Source organism: Alligator sinensis, unplaced genomic scaffold (assembly GCF_000455745.1).
Source record: "Alligator sinensis unplaced genomic scaffold, ASM45574v1 scaffold583_1, whole genome shotgun sequence".
Taxonomy (NCBI): Eukaryota; Metazoa; Chordata; order Crocodylia; family Alligatoridae; genus Alligator; species Alligator sinensis.
Genome location: NW_005841983.1, coordinates 1,102,337 through 1,118,365, shown reverse-complemented (window position 1 = coordinate 1,118,365; position 16,029 = coordinate 1,102,337). Strand labels below are relative to the sequence as shown.

At 43.1% G+C, this 16,029-nt stretch overlaps 1 protein-coding gene across 5 annotated transcripts in view; it reads left to right on the top strand.

The window, feature by feature from the left end:
* Nucleotides 1-16,029, top strand: part of PPEF1 (protein phosphatase with EF-hand domain 1) — an 81,195-nt gene that overhangs the window by 25,583 nt on the left and 39,583 nt on the right. For all 5 annotated transcript variants that reach the window (XM_006021225.3, XM_025201093.1, XM_014518802.2 and 2 more), the window contains 2 exons: nucleotides 8,981-9,108; nucleotides 12,699-12,759. In XM_006021225.3, the coding sequence (XP_006021287.1) occupies nucleotides 8,981-9,108; nucleotides 12,699-12,759 (189 nt within the window). The remainder of the gene's footprint in view (nucleotides 1-8,980; nucleotides 9,109-12,698; nucleotides 12,760-16,029) is intronic.

Genomic DNA, 16,029 nt, shown 5'->3' with positions numbered 1-16,029 from the left:
ACTCTTTCCTGCCTATGCAGGGGGTTGGACTTGATGATCTATTGAGGTCCCTTCTGACCCTAACATCTATGAATCTATGAGATTGGTCAAGCAAGACCTACCCGCAACAAACTCATGCTGGGTATCCCTCAGGATATTGCTGTCAGCTAGTCTGTTAAGGATGGCCTCTTTGATAATCTTTTCCAAGACCTTCCCCAGGACAGAGGTCAGGCTGATGGGCCTGTAGTTTGCTGGATCTATTTTCCTCCCTTTCTTGAAGATAGGCACGACATTGGCCTTCTTTCAATCTTCGGGCACTTCACCAGAGCGCCAGGAGTTCTCAAAGAACCGTGCCAGGGGCTGAACTATGATGCTTGCCAGCTCCTTGAGTACTCTTGGATGTAAACCGTCAGGGCCGGCTGACTTGAAGGTATCCAGCCTGTCAAGGTGTTCCTTCACGAGGTCAACTTTGATAGAGGACAAGGAATATCCCTCACCCGGGCCTCCCTGACCCACAGTGGGCAGGGGCGTCCCATGGGACTGGTGAAAAAATTGACGCAAAGTACCCGTTTAGCAAGTTTGCTTTTTCATGGGCATTGGTTGTCAGTTGTCCCATTTGGTTTAGCAGGGGTCCAATGTTGCCCTTGCTTTTCCTCCGGCTCCCCACGTATCTAAAAAAGGACTTTTTATTGTCCTTGATGTTTGTAGCTAGCTGGAGTTCCATCGCAGCCTTGGCTTTCCTGGTTTGCTCTCTGCAGGCAACAATAACAATATGTTATTACTTGTTTAATAACATATTGTTCACTTTGTATGGCTAATTTCTCTTTAGTTCTATTCTGTGCTGTGAGACTTCAAAAATCCAAATGGCCTGTGGCAATAATCAAATGACATTGGTTTGTTGTTTTCTGTTTTTGTAAAATAATGTTGTTTGAAAAAATGCATGTGAGGTTATGAAAGCGCATGTACTAGCTGTAAGCTATGTATCTTTTTTTATGCAGTAATGTCATGCAATTTATATGTAGTTGACTGGGTATGAAGTCTTCTCAAAACAGGTGAAATTTGGTTCCTGTCTCTGACTGTCTTTCTAAATTGAAAGCTTTAGCAACCAGAGCTGGTTTGAAGACAGTATTTAGTGTGATTTTATTGTGGCTAAAAGGCAGGATAAATTACTGTAATTTTATTTAGAAAAATTATGGAAAGAAATATTCTCAGTGTTTGGTGAGTGCTAGTTTTACATGTACAATTGTGAAGGTCAAGTTTGCTGTTCTTCATTTTGAGTGGAAAATTTCTGTAATGTGATGACATTTCAGTAACAGGCACGTGGGCACACCCCGGGGGCCAGATCCTTGGACAGTGTAAAGCTGGTCAGGTGACTAGTGGAGCAAAGATGATTTGCCCCAGACCGACCTGAATCTGATGGTGTTCAACGCCGATACATGCAAGGTTCTCCGCCTTGGGAAGAAAAACCCGCAGCATCCTTATAGACTCGGCAGTGCTATGTTGGCTAGCACTATGGAAGAAAGAGACTTGGGGGTCATCATTGACCACAAGATGAACATGAGCCTGCAATGCGATGCAGGAGCTAGTAAAGTGACCAAAACGCTGGCTTGCATCCATAGATGCTTCTCAAGCAAATCCCGGGACGTCATTCTCCCTTTGTACTTGGCCTTGGTGAGGCCACAGCTGGAGTACTGCGTCCAGTTTTGGGCTCCACAATTCAAAAAGGATGTGGAGAAGCTTCAGAGAGTCCAGAGAAGAGCCACGTGCATGATCAGAGATCAGGGAAGCAGACCCTACGATGACAGGCTGAGAGCCCTGGGGCTCTTTAGCCTGGAGAAGCGCAGGCTCAGGAGTGATCTGATGGCCACCTATAAGTTTATCAGGGGTGACCACCAGTATCTGGGGGAACGTTTGTTCACCAGAGCGCCCCTAGGGATGACGACTAGGTCGAACGGTCATAAACTACTACAAGACCGTTTCAGGCTGGACATAAGGAAGAATTTCTTTACTGTCCGAGCCCCCAGGGTCTGGAACAGCCTGCCACCGGAGGTGGTTCAAGCGCTTACATTGAACACCTTCAAGAGCAAACTGGATGCTTATCTTGCTGGGATCCTGTGACCCCAGCTGACTTCCTGCCCTTTGGGCAGGGGGCTGGACTCGATGATCTTCTGAGGTTCCTTCCAGCCCTAATGTCTATGAAATCTATGACCTGACCCTTTGAGGTTGAAAACTGTTATTGCTGATGCCTCAGGGAACATCCATGGCTCTTCTGTGCTCTCGGATTCTAGAGGCTAATCTTATTTTTCAATGGAAACTCCACTGCTGTTTTAACAGTTTCATATTGTACCTTCTCCAGAGCAGTCTGAGTGACATCAGCGCTGCTGTAATGAGCCAGTTAGGTTCTTGATTGTCAGGGGTAGGGCTCCATTGACTATGCTCAGAGAGGTCTTAATTGCTAATGTGGGAGGAATCTTTTTCCTAGATATATGGGAATCAGTTTTCCTATAGGTCAGAGAAGTTAAAAGAGACTTTAGCTTACATATTTGCAATAGGTTTTTTCCTAGACAACTGACTTAGGCTTTGTTTACCATATAACATTTAATTGCTTTAATTACATCAGCAGCAAAAAGCAACACCTTATATAAAAATCCTTATGTCAGTATAGCTTACTCTAGCTTGAAAGGAAAAATGAATTATATCAGTTTGAGACAATTATATTAAAATAACGGTTGTCATGCTAGAGCTTTTAGCAATGTTAACTGTGTCAGTAAGGAAAAACACCTTACTGAAAGAGTTTTACTAGTATAATTCCTAACAGGGCCCAGCACTTAATCTTGAAGTCAGTCAAAGATACAAGTTTTGAGGATTGGAGGCCCTTCAGAGTCCTAGTTTATTTGCTTTTGATTTTTTGCATTAACACTTTATTTTGACAATATTAATGTAATGCATGTGAGGATATTAGTATGACATAGTAATTACTTGGCCACAGTTTTTCCCTTTCATAAAGTCTCACAGTGTATAATGATGATTATAATATGGTTCTTGGAGCCCCAGGCATCTCCCATACTGAGCTTTTTTCTCTGCTCTTCACCATCATCAAGGACTGCTTCTTCTGACCAGAGGTAGCCCACAGCTCTGTCTCCATTCATTCCTGGTAGGCAGAAGTCCTGTAGAAATCATTCTAAACCAGTTTAGCTGTAGCAACTATACCACTGCTTGAACTTTTGGCCCCAGGTTCAGGGAGACCTAATGGTGCTTGTATCAACAGATGCTCAATCCCCACATGGGCAAGTGCCCCAGGGACTGGTTCATTGTGTTCTTACATTTTGTGGTGTTATACACCTTGGAGACAGGGTATAAAACTATTATTGTGCTGCATTTCCTTAGTTCAGGGATGAATGAATGCAGAACTTGCTAGATGAAGGAAAATCAAGTCCTGAATATAGGAATGTCAAAGGAGTTCTATCTTTATATTCAAGCCTATCTACTGACTCAAGCTTTTTTGTGAGTATAGTAAAAGTAAGGCTGAGATGTGGGCACAGACCAGCTGTGTCTAGGGAGATTTATTTAAATTCAATTTTGAATATATGTGTGGAATTTAAGTACAACCTCCCACCCTAGTCTCATTTGTGTCACTATGTAGGAGTAACTTGATGGCCAGGTAGCAGCACACTTATTAATGCAGGATCCAATGCCTCTGCTTTGCTGCTTTACATGAGGCTTGCTATCAGTCACTGTGTGCACCAGGAAGGATTCTGCCCATTAAGGGGTTTATACTTAGACCATAACTTAGATTAACCACTAATAAATTGCATGGTCTTTGAAGCAGAGATGATCCTGCAATAATACAGTACCTAGCAAAGTGGCATCCAGGGACAGGATAAAGGCACCTACATGCTGCCACAATCCAAGTGGTAAATTGTAATAACTCAAGAACATTTATGTAATTATTGGCAGGCAGCAAAACTATATATCATCAGTGTAAAATTGTGAAAACGTTGCAGCCCTTTTCTGAATCCTGAAAAGTTGAAAAACACCAATTTAGTTTAAAAGAAGATGCAGACTAAATGTGTGGTGGAGGAGTCTGAGAGGGAAACCTACCTTGCAAAACATACATTGTGGCATTTGAAAAGGCATGTTATCTAAAACGAAAAATCTATTTGGGATTTACCCTTTTTCTGCCATCTTATGGGACAAAATGGCAGTAGAGAACTTAGCAAAGAAATGTAACCACAGCAACTTTACTTAAAGCACTAGAATATCATGTATCTTTGAAAACAGCAAAAATCCCAAGGTGTCCCTTCCTAGGATCTGTTCCCACCCCTTGTGTCCTTCTAGGGTTGATGGACAAGGCTCTTTGGGTAAATCTGATATCTTTTATAAGACTGACTCAAATAGTTGGAAAATTTTTCTTTGCAAGATTTCAGGCACAAATACCCTTCATCAGGCTGAGGAAGCATCTGTAGTTGGTTTGGTTGGTAGCATTACAGGCTGGATAGAGACCCTCCTGCCATTTTGTTTTTTGCCTGCAGGTCCTCCTTTTGTTTGGCACTGGTTGCCTCCTCCGAATAATGAGCAGTGTACTCAACCTCTACCCCGCTAATATACACCACAAGTCACACAGTACCTCTTTATCTGGTCCGAAAGGAAAAGGAAAATGCACACTTGAAAACTTGATGTAACAGAGTGGGGTACATCCATACCAAATTATGAATTCAATAACATTTTGTGCTGCTTGTATCACCTGTGAGCCTATATATTGGATAAAACATAGTTCAGGGTGGTCGAACTGTATGTAGGACCCATTCAGAGCTGACAGCCTTGGGTCATAATCCTGATAGCTCTTGGTGATCATCATAGAATGATGTAGCTCTACCCCTGCACAAAGCAGGATTATCTAAACCATCCTAGACAAGTGTTTATCTAACCTCTTCTTAAAAATTTCCAGAGATAAAGATTCTTCATAGGGTAGTCTGTTCCAATGCTTAGCCACTTTCATAGTGAGAAAGTTCTTTGTTAATGTCCAACCCATTGTTTCTTGTCTTCTCTCCAGAAGTCACAGATATTTATCATCATCCTCTTTATAGCCATGCTTCATGTATTTGAGGAATTTTATCATATCATATCTTAGCTTTCTCTTCTCCTAGATCTTCCAACCTTTCCTTGTCAAACACATTTCCCAGACCTCTCACCATTTCCGTTGTTCTCTGCTAGACTTTTTCTAATCTGTCTTGATGTGAGTGTTCTAAAACTGGCTACAGTACTCTGGGTCAGGCCTCACTAGTGCCAAACGGAGAGGAAAGATCACTTTCTTGACTTGCAAGTGGCGCTCCTGGTAATACAACCCAGTACACTGTTGGCCTCTTTTGCAACGAGGGCTCTGTGTTGGCTTATATTCAGCTTTTGATCCACTCTAATCTGCAGATCCTAACTAGTCATAGAATCATAGAAGTAGGGTCGGAAGGGACCTTGTAGACCTTCAGGTCCGACCCCCTGCCTGGGCAGGAAGAAAACTGGGCTCAAATGACCCCAGCCAGGTAGGCATCAAGCCGCTTCTTAAAGACCCTCAGGGTTTATAGATGGTCACCAGGTCCCCCCTCAGCCTTCTCTTGTGAAGGCTGAACAGGTTCAGGTCCCGTAGCCTCTCATTCTAGGGTCTGCTCTGCTGTCCCCGGATCATGCGGGTGGCCCTCCTCTGGATGCTCTCAATGTTGTCCACATCCCTCTTGAAGTGGGGTGCCCAGAACTGGACACAGTACTCCAGCTGTGGTCTGACCAGTGTCGCGTAGAGGGGGAGGATCACCTCCTTGGCCCTACTTGAGATGCACCTGTGGATACACGATAAGGTCCGGTTAGCCCTACCGACCGTGACCTCGCATTGTCGGCCCATGTTCATCTTGGGATCAATGATGACTCCAAGATCCCTTTCTGCCTCCATGCTCTCAAGAAGGGAGTTTCCCATCTTATAAGTGTGCTGCTGGTTTCTACTGCCCAAGTGCAGCACCCTGCACTTGTCAGTATTGAAACGCATCCTGTTTTTGTTAGCCCACCCCTGCAACCTATTCAGGTCTTTTTGCAGTCTTTCCCTCCCTGCTGACATGCCCACCTCAACCCAAATTTTGGTATCATCAGCAAATTTGAACAGGTTGCTTTTCACCCCGTCGTCCAAATCGCTGATAAAGAAATTGAACAGCACGGGCCCAAGGACCGAGCCCTGGGGGACTCCGCTGCCCACTTCCCCCCAGGTCGAATATGACCCGTCCACCACCACCCTCTGAGTACGACCCTTCAGCCAATTCACAATCCATCTGACCGTGTAGACATAGATGCCACAGTCGCCTAGTTTTTTAATGAGGATGGGGTCATTCGTCATCTTTCAAAAAGGGGTCAAGAACCATTTTGGGAAAGGTCACTGTCAGACACAGTGCAACAAAATGCCCTCAGACATGTCTTTGTGTGTATTCGGTGCACAGTGAATACACCACAAGTCACACAGTACATCCTTATAATTCATAATTTGGTACAGACGTACCCCACTCTGTCACATCAGGTTTTCAAGTGTGAACTTTCCTTTGCTTTTTGGACCAGATAAGTATGTACTATGTGACTTGTGGTATATATTTAGGAAATAAAATCTGCCCTTAAATCTGCAAACACTTCATATAAGGTAGCATTTGGTCTTAAGGCCCAGACTGTACTCTTTGTTGGTTTAGCTATCTTGACTAGGAATTTGAAAACTCATACCCTTAACTGAAATAGCTATTCTAGTAAAACTCCCTTCTGCAAGCATATCTATAGCAAAATAAAAATAACCAGTCTTTGCCCTCCATACCACCACCTTCCTTTGCCAGTCTGTCTTATTTTACTCAAGGAAGTGGTGTAAGATGTCCAAGCAAAAGACCACTTCTGCATCTCCCCAAACAGTATTTGTTGGTATGACACAATTGGCAAATTGTTGCTAACGTAGACAATCGGAGGTAGTTAGCCATGTTAGTCTGAATTCAGACAGAAGGCAGGGCAGGATTACACTTTAGGGTGTCTGTACACATGCTCTGGGGTGCAGTGGGGGGCATTTTAATTGGACCAGCTCTTGGGAGCCGCTCCAATTAAAATGCCCTCAGTGTCTTGTATATTCAGCATCCTCCATTTCAAAATGGCAGCAGGGGCGCTTTAACTAAAACTTGTTCCACAATCTTTAGTTAAAGCAGCCCTGCTGCCCTTTTGAAACGTAGGGACACTGAATACATGAGATGCTGCAGCACACTGGAGCATTCTGAATAGAAGGCTCCAATGCGTTTTAATCAGAAAGTGTCAGAGCACGTGTAAAAGTACCCTTAGAGACGTAGTGGTTAGAAAGGCATGAGCTTTTGTATTACTACTAGTGAGGATCCACACACTTGAAGGGTTGAGGACCCGTAACCTGGGACCTGCCCCCCACCCCCAGAGTCATAAGTTACCAGGAAAAGGGATTTCCCACAGGGGAGGGGGAAGTTACCCCAGCTGGTGAGGCTGGTTATTGTAGGGGAAGCCTATGCAGGGGAAGTCTCCCTGGGTCTGAACTTTCTGTTGGAGGTATCCCTTCCTGTGGGTCACAGTGGGATTGAAGAGCGCAGAGGATTTCCCCCTCCCACTGATTGCAGGAGTGTAGCCAGTGCCCCAGGATCAGCTTGGGCCCTGGGCAGGCTTAATGAGTTGCGTTAATCTAGTGCTGAGACGCCTTATATTTTGTGATATAGCACCATACATTTTGTGAGAGAACGCTTTATATTTTGTGTATTTCTATATTTGTAAGATGGTATAGAGTTTAGATATTTATTGGGGCTCTGTTGGGACCCTTCCCTTCTATTTATCTGTAATCTGTTTGTATTGTTAGGGTGATAGATGGTTATCTATCTATCTATCTATCTATCTATCTATCTATCTAAAGAACAAGATTTAGAGGCTAATAGCATATGTAAATATATGTACCAATGTTTATATAATGGTATATATTTATCTTTTAATGTAATAATAATCAATCTGTACATAGTTAAGTTTCATCAAGTCCTGGCCTTGCTCTTTTGGGAACAGAGGGAAACTGGTTCAGCCTGCAGTTTCCTCTCACAGAGCACTGGCCCTCCTAACTCTCCCTTCAATTAGAAAGGGGAGTACTTACCCAGGTATTACCTGGGCTACACTTAACATCTGATAAGGTAGACTCTTGCCTATGAAAGATCATGTAAAACTCTCTGAACCAGCAAAAATACAAATCAAATTGTCTCGTATTATTTCAAACATAAAAAAAGTGTGAAAGTTCATTGGTGTGGCTGTTTGGAAATCTGACACTCAGACCAAATATAATATGGGATTAAGAAGGACAGTGTGGGCCTTATTCATGCAAAACAAAACAAATCAAATCAAAACAAAACAAAACAAACCATGATGCAAACTGCTTTCTATTAATAAAAGCTGTTAAAAATTCCTTTCTTATACATCTGGGAAAGACCTTAGTTTTTAACTGCAGTCTGAAAAAGAAGAAATCTGTATTGCATGCGAAGAAGCAGCCAAATAGGTAAGTTTGGCTACATTCTACTTGCTTAAAAAAATAGTCATTTCTCCACTTGCCCAGAATAGTGTTCTCTGGCAAAAATTAGTCTGAATCAATTCTGTTTGAAGGAAAGATTTGTAATGATGTCATGCTGACCAATGGCATAATTCAGTGTCACTCAGATCAATGGGATTTGGTTTGAGCCCTACATGGATGAGGTCACAGGGTTCTGAAGTACACAAAAATGTGTGTAAAATCCTAGTTATTAGAGGACATGTTCACTAGAGCCACAGTTGAGCATTGCTTTTGGATCAGAAATTGGAAATGTTTCCAGGGCTTCTTTGGGAGGGGGTTTGCTGTTACTAGTTCAAAAATAAGTAAGAGTGAAATTTCATGTGAAGTCAAGCTTTGTTTGTTTTCATTCTGTCTGCCCAGTAACAATTTTTCTTTTTCTTTTGCTTCATGTTTTGACAGCAATTAAGGCCGCTATCCTTATTCAGAGATGGTATCGCTGTGCAATGGCCCGACTAGAAATGAGGCGACGATATGCTCTGAATATTTTTCAATCTATTGAATATGCTGAAGAGCAAGCGCAACTACAGGTTTGTGCTTTTGAGTTCTTTCTCCCTTCCTGTAGAAACACTCACTGGCAATGTTCCCTCTAAGGACTAGTGGTTCATGAGCACGCTGCTTTGGGCCATGAGCACGCTGCGTCTGTCCGTTTCTGAATTGGTCCCGCCTCCTCCTTTCGACACGGTCCGCCGGTAAGTGTCCCGCAGTAAGTGTCCAGGTGGGAGCGGGCGGGGTTCAGCCCCATGGAGAGCACTGTGGGCCCCACACATTACCCTTCTCCATGCTAGCTGCTGCCCAGAGCAGCCCAACAGGGGCAGGAGGAGTAGCTGCTGGAGGCAGGGGGAGCCAAGCAGTAGACCGAGAGACCTGGACAGCAGTAGACCCGTTGGGAAGCTGTGCATGCTGGCCGGGCCCAGTGGAAATGTGGCACAGGCTGCCCCTGGCAGGAGCGGGTGGGACTCAGCCCCATGTAGAGTGCTGTGGGGCAGCCATGGGCCAGACACAATCAATTGGCAGGCACCTGCTCTTACACTGGATCCAATCAGTTTGCGGGCCATAACTGGCCTATGGGCCATATTTTGTCCACCCCTGGGTAACTGGTTCGCTGCTAAACATGTCCCAAGAATTATTCATTATAAAGCATGATAGAACTGGAAGGGAGGCACCAGGGCCAGTGCGGGACACTTACTGGTGGTAAGTTCCTCATTCCTCATGCAGGCCACGCAGCAACTCCTCCCCGAGGTGAGGCGGGGATGGGGGCTGAGGCTAGGGATTGGCATGGGCTCCTCTGGTTCCAGGGAGCTGCTCCACTCTCCCACCCGTGCCTCGCCTTGGGGAGCGAGGAGGCACATAGCATTGGGGCTGGGGAGCGGAGCAGTTCCCTTGAGCGGATGGAGCCTGAGCCAGCCCCCAGCCCTAGGCCCCTTCCCCACCCTCAGGTCGCCTCAGGGAGGAGCTGCTGCTTGCCCCACGTGAGGAGTAAGGAGCTTACCACCACTAAGTGTCCTGTGTCGGCTCTGGTGTCTGTGCTGCACTCTGTGTTCAGCTCCTCTCTGCGAAGCTGCAGCCCAGCTCCTCTCTGGGCGGGTGCGTGGCATTAAAAGTAACTGTGTGGTAAGATTTTTAATTGTGCGCTGCTGCACATTTGTGCAGCTTAAAGGGAAACTTGCTCAGTGGGATGTAGCATTGAGACTTTCCAGAAGTAACTAAACATAATTTTTGTGCTTTGTTTGGAACCATGCATTTGCTTACCAGATTGATGTTTTGTCTGTTTAGTTTCCTGGTTTTCAGATTAAAAATAGGGACATGAGAATTGCCATCCAGATTGGATTTCTCCTAGACCAGTTTAGTGACCTATCTCTTACAGTGGCTGGTATCAGATGCATCAGAAGAAGATGCACAAATTCTGTAACTGATGATTGATTATCATATAACATGCCCACAGTAGAAATGTCTTTCCAAGAGCTGGCAGTTAAGTCTAATCTGCTTATTCAATGAGGAAGGAGGCTTTGTGCCTGAGGCACTGGACTGGAACTCAGGGAAACTGTATGTAGTTTGTTTCTCTGCCACAGACTTCCTGAGTGATCTTTGGCAAATCACTTAACCTCTTTGTGTTTTAGTTGTATGAAATGGCATGATACTACTCCCTGTTTCTCACAGTCCATTTTGTGTATTTAGTTTGCAAGTTTTTCAGACCGGTGTATGTCTCCTGCCATATTAATATAGCATTTATCCTAAGGGTCACTGACACTGGTTGGCACCTCCAAGCCTTACCATAATACAAATAAACAACTGTAACGATCAGCTGTTAGAAACGTGTCATAGTGTTCTCTGACCAAAAAATATAGGTTGGAAAATTCTTTGCTCCACATTTTTCAACATTAAACAAACACCTGTTAAAATAGTTTTACTTTTCATTTAGCATTTTCAGCATTTTCTTGTGTGCATTTTCTTTAAACAAACTCTTACAAAATATTTAAAATGATGTAAATCAGCTTCCTTCCACATGTAGTGTTACATTTCAAGTGTGGATGCTTTGGATTTTACCTGGTCTAATGCTTCCTAGAAATCCATTTTATTCTGTCTTTTTCTGTTTTGAAAACAAAGAGCATCAACCAGCGAACAATTAAAGGCTAGGGACAGACATTACATATAAACTGGTTTAAGTGATCAGATACTGGTTTAAACCTGTAACAAAACAGACATTCAGTGCACATAAACCAGTTTGAAAATGGCTGAAACCGGTTTGAGATAAACCTGGTTGAATGTAGTATCACACTTAACTGATTTGACTCAAACCAGTTTATGCAATGTCTGTCCCAGACCCCTTGCTGGTTTGAGATAAACCAGACTCTCCCAGCATCCTGGCATGCTCTCTGGGCTGGGCGGGGCTCTCTGCTCCACAGCACAGTTGGCCTAAAGCTCGGCAGGGACTGCAAGCATCTGCCTGGCTTCTCCCTGCTAAGCAGGGATTATTCCCCCTGCCCCTCTGCCTTACATCTCTCAGAATTAGGTAGCAGACCACATGCTGGCCACAGTCTGTGCTGGCCCCCTCAGCTCAGCTCTGTGGAAGCAACGGGAGGGCTGCTTTAGCGCCTTAAGCTTCTAAGCTGAGCTATTGCAGGCATCTGCCTTTATTTTCTCAGTCCAGAGGAGATGTCTGTGTGATTATAAAGTGGTTCAGCCTAGCCAGGTTAGACTACCCTGCAAAGATTGAATCAATTCAGGCACAGCTTTTTGAATGTCTGTCCATAGCCAAAGTGAGCGTGCTTGAATTTAGGCTAAAACTGCACTTGGAGCACGTACCAGCATAGCAATGCTACTATAGTATACCAGTAAAGTGCTCTAATATAGATACAGCTATAGCAGAAAAGCTGGTGGGATATCTACCCATTCACCCCACAAGCAAACTAAACCACACAATTAAAAGCACAGTGTTGTTGGTCAAACTGTCTGTACAAGAGGTTTCTGCTAGCCCATGGGTGCGAGTCATGGTTCACACCCCTGATCAGTAAACCTACCCTGGATGTCTTGTGCTCTGTAGTTGTAGCCTTAGTTAGACTCTTTCTATGCATAGATGTGACTTTGCTATCCTAAAGGGAGGGAAGAAAGTAATTTGTAATATTTATGAAAAGAGCTTCATCATTTATGAAAAATCCTGTTATCTTCATTAATTTGTGATACAGAAAGACACTAAGACCTGTAAGAGCAGATGGCTAAATATAGAGATAGCCCAAGCTAGCTGTAAATGGACTAGCTCATCTATTGGAGTCCACATGGTGCAAGGCAGTGCTGTGCAGATCCCTGAGCTAGTTCCACATGTGCTACTTCTAGAAGCAGAAGCAGCACTGCACTGTGCTACGTCTGAGCTGGTAAATTCTGCTTGACAGCTAAGCAGATTAGCACAGCTGCCGCCCCATGCTAATGTGGCTCTGTTATTTCTACTTCCAGAGCTGTCTTGTGTATATCTGCACAGTATCCTGGTGCATGATGTGGGCGGATCTTTGATCTGTCTCAAACTCCTAGTCAGTGGGAACAGTGAGAAGCAAAAGACCACAGGGTTTTTTTCTGTCTGATTCCCCTGGAGTTGTTAAGTGTATTTCTTTTTTTCTTTACTCAGCTGTCTGATTTTTTCACATTCATGCTGGATCACTTTACTCAGCTCAACGAGACCGACACAGGTAAGGATAAACGTAAGAAAAATGTGAAAATTTAGCATGCTTCCACATTCTGTTGCACTTGCCGAAATTGCAGTTTGAAATTGTTGCAATGAAAACTTGACATTTTAAGTGTTTACATAGATGTGAAGATTTCAGATGTTCCAGATATCTGTTTCTGTTATTAAATACAAAGATAGCCCTCCAGATACATAGAGTGTTTTGTGACATGCTCTCTACCCTGCAAAAGTAGAAATCTTAACAGCCTTTCACATTTCTGGTAAAAGAGCTCCTGAAAGAGTTGTGGATTAAGCCAGTGATTCTCAAACTGGGAGCCTCGGCCTTCTGGGGTGCCTTGAGATCCTTTTAAGGGTGCCTCAGGGTGCTATGCAATTTTAGCATTGTTAGGTGTGCAAAAATGATTCAAAGACTGATTTCAAATAGGAATTCATAGTGTTAACAGCATTCTGACCCTCTGTGGTATTTTTTATGGGGTTTTTTGCAACAGAAGGTTGCTCTATTATTTTTCTGCAGTTAAAAATTGAGTGAAAACAAAGAGCTGACATTTTTTGAAGGGCATCTTGAGTCTATTGAGGGATGCCTTGAATCTAAAAACATTGGGCACCTATACACAAGCAGCGAGGCTGACCCGATGCACTGTAGTTACAACACATTGGAGCAGCCTCGCTGCTCATGTATAGGCGCCCAATGTTTTTAGATAGGCTTGTGTATAGGCGCCTAATGTTTTTAATTACAGCATGTCAGAGCAGGCTTGATTAATCAAGTCTGTTGGAGCATGGTAATTACTATACTACAGCAGACTCCATTGTCTCATGTATCAGCGTCCCTGCGTTTAAAAATGGCAGTGGGGGCACTTTAATTAAAGCTTTAGTTAAAGTGACCCTGCCACCATTTTTAAGTGCAGGGATGCTGATACACAAGACACTCCAGGCGTTTTAATTAGAGAGGCTCCAAGAACAATGTGATGCACCCTTAAAAGGATCTCAAGGCACCCCAGCAGAGAGCAGCTCTAATTATAGTGCCCCCTTTACCACGCCCCCAGAGCATGTGTATAAATACCCATTGAGAACCACTACATTAAGCAATCCTAGCCAGATGTAGAAAATCAAAGAGATTATCCCTTTAGGTTTCTCTGAAGTAGGGAAATCTGGACCCCTGTTTGAGTATAATTTATTCTAGACTTTTGCTGTGAAATTGCTGGGACCACTGTATGAGATGCAAAATAGCTGCTAAGTTGCTGTATTTTTTTTACATATTTCAAGCTACGTGGAGTTTTGAACTCTGAACAGAGGCGCAGCTTGTAATTGACTTTCTACTTTCAGAAAACAAACAACTTGTTTAGATGTCTGTGTAGAATCTCAACCTAGCTGTGTGAAGAAGAGGCAGGCCTCACCTCATCAAAGACTACAAAAGATCACTTTTCTTTCATCTGGTCATGCTACTGATTACTTTAGTTAAATGTGCACAAGACACTTTGATAGCATGATAAAACCACCATCAAAAACTTTAAGCGGTTCTATATTCTAATGACAGAAACTAGAAATTGGGAGTTGTTTTATCTCAAACTGGTTATAGTACATAATGGTCCTTTCTGAGAAGGAAGTTCATCTGAAGGCAGAGCTCAAAGTAGTCCTGCAGTTTATTTGTCTATATTGCGTATTATTATAGCAACCTGTAAACAATTTTCTTCCCTTGTGATTTCCAAGGAATGAAATGACTAGGTTGAAGAAAATCAAACACTGTTTGCATCCTCTGTTAGTTATCTATGCTATGATGGTATATTTCATTGCATATTTTGTATCAAGAATTTATAAAACAATGGATTAAATTGTCTGTTCAGGTTGTTACAAAATAGAAGTAACTATTTCTGAGCGGTGCCTCCTTACCAGTTCTGTGAACACTGGCCTACCCATCTGAAGGTTTTATAAGCACTTTAAATACCTACAGTGATGATGTGGCTTGTCTTATATGCCCATGCAGTGGAGAGAGGGAGTTCAAATTGTTCCTTATCTCCAGTGAGCAGGCTACCTACATTGTAGACACATTTTAGTTGTACTAGTGAACCACCTTTCCAGTTAATATAGAAACACAGTTTATGTTGAAGCTCTAGTTTCACATTTTTTTAATAATACTTTCTCCTTTTGGTTTGAAACTTTTGAGGATTGGTGTCTGCCCAGTTTTTTAAAATTGATAAAGGCCTCGTAGAGGCATTCAGTTTCTTCTGGGAGAGTCACTGTTCTCCCAGCAGAAACTACAAGTGTACAGATGTTCAGGCTTTTTCTCCCAAGGTAAAAATGGCCACTCCAAGAGAAAAATAACCTGGGAACAACCAGGTTTGAGTCACTTCCAGGAGGGTTTCTCCTGGGACAGCAAATGTCTGTATATGCCCCAAAAGTTCTGCTGTTTTTGTGGTAGGAGAAGCTGAAAATACACACATAAAAACAGGTCTGTAGGCAACAAAACCCCCAAGGATTGAAAATTAGTAGTTTGGCATGGAAATATTTTTCAGTGAGACAGCACAAAGCCTTATACATGAGGGGACTAGGTTAGATGTGTTTTAAATAATTCTAAATTGCATCTTCAATACGTTCCATAAAGTTTTCCTTAAGGTAGTCAAATCAGTACTTGGGCATAAGCTTTAATTTTAGGAGAGAGGTGGAAGCAGAGTAGGGCCCAGGCATGCAGGGCTTGATCTGACCCACAGGCTATCCCTGTGTTGTTCATCTGGCCCATGTAGCCAAATGCTTGAGCACCATTGATTTAGAGTAACAGCACCAGGGCTAAAAGGACCTAAATTGTGTCTTTTTTGGGCTGTTCTGGGACTCACAGTAAAGTATACACTGCATGGCTGTTCAGTAGTTCCACTTTTACTTATGGAAAGAAGATTAGGGAGATGCATGAAAGATTTATAGTCTAAATTTTCGTATTCTAAAACTGATTAAAAGAAAAAAACTTCACATCCCCTTCCAGTGTAAGGACTATTTGTTCTTTTAAAGCATGCTTACAAAATTAAAGATCACATCCCTTTAACAGAGTAGTTCTTATAATGTGTTTTTACCCATTGCTATTTCTGATCTCTTCATCTCTGTGTCAGTGTAGTTTCAGCATCATGACCAAGATGCTATATAGCTGCATAAGCTGTTCACTTAACACACTTTTTATTCTGGTGGCTAGCATTTATTTTCAAAGATGTTTGTGGGAGGCAGGTGTAAAAGATTTTTCAGCCAAAAAAAGGGCAAATGTTCTGCCTTTCAATCCCACTCCAGGGAAAGA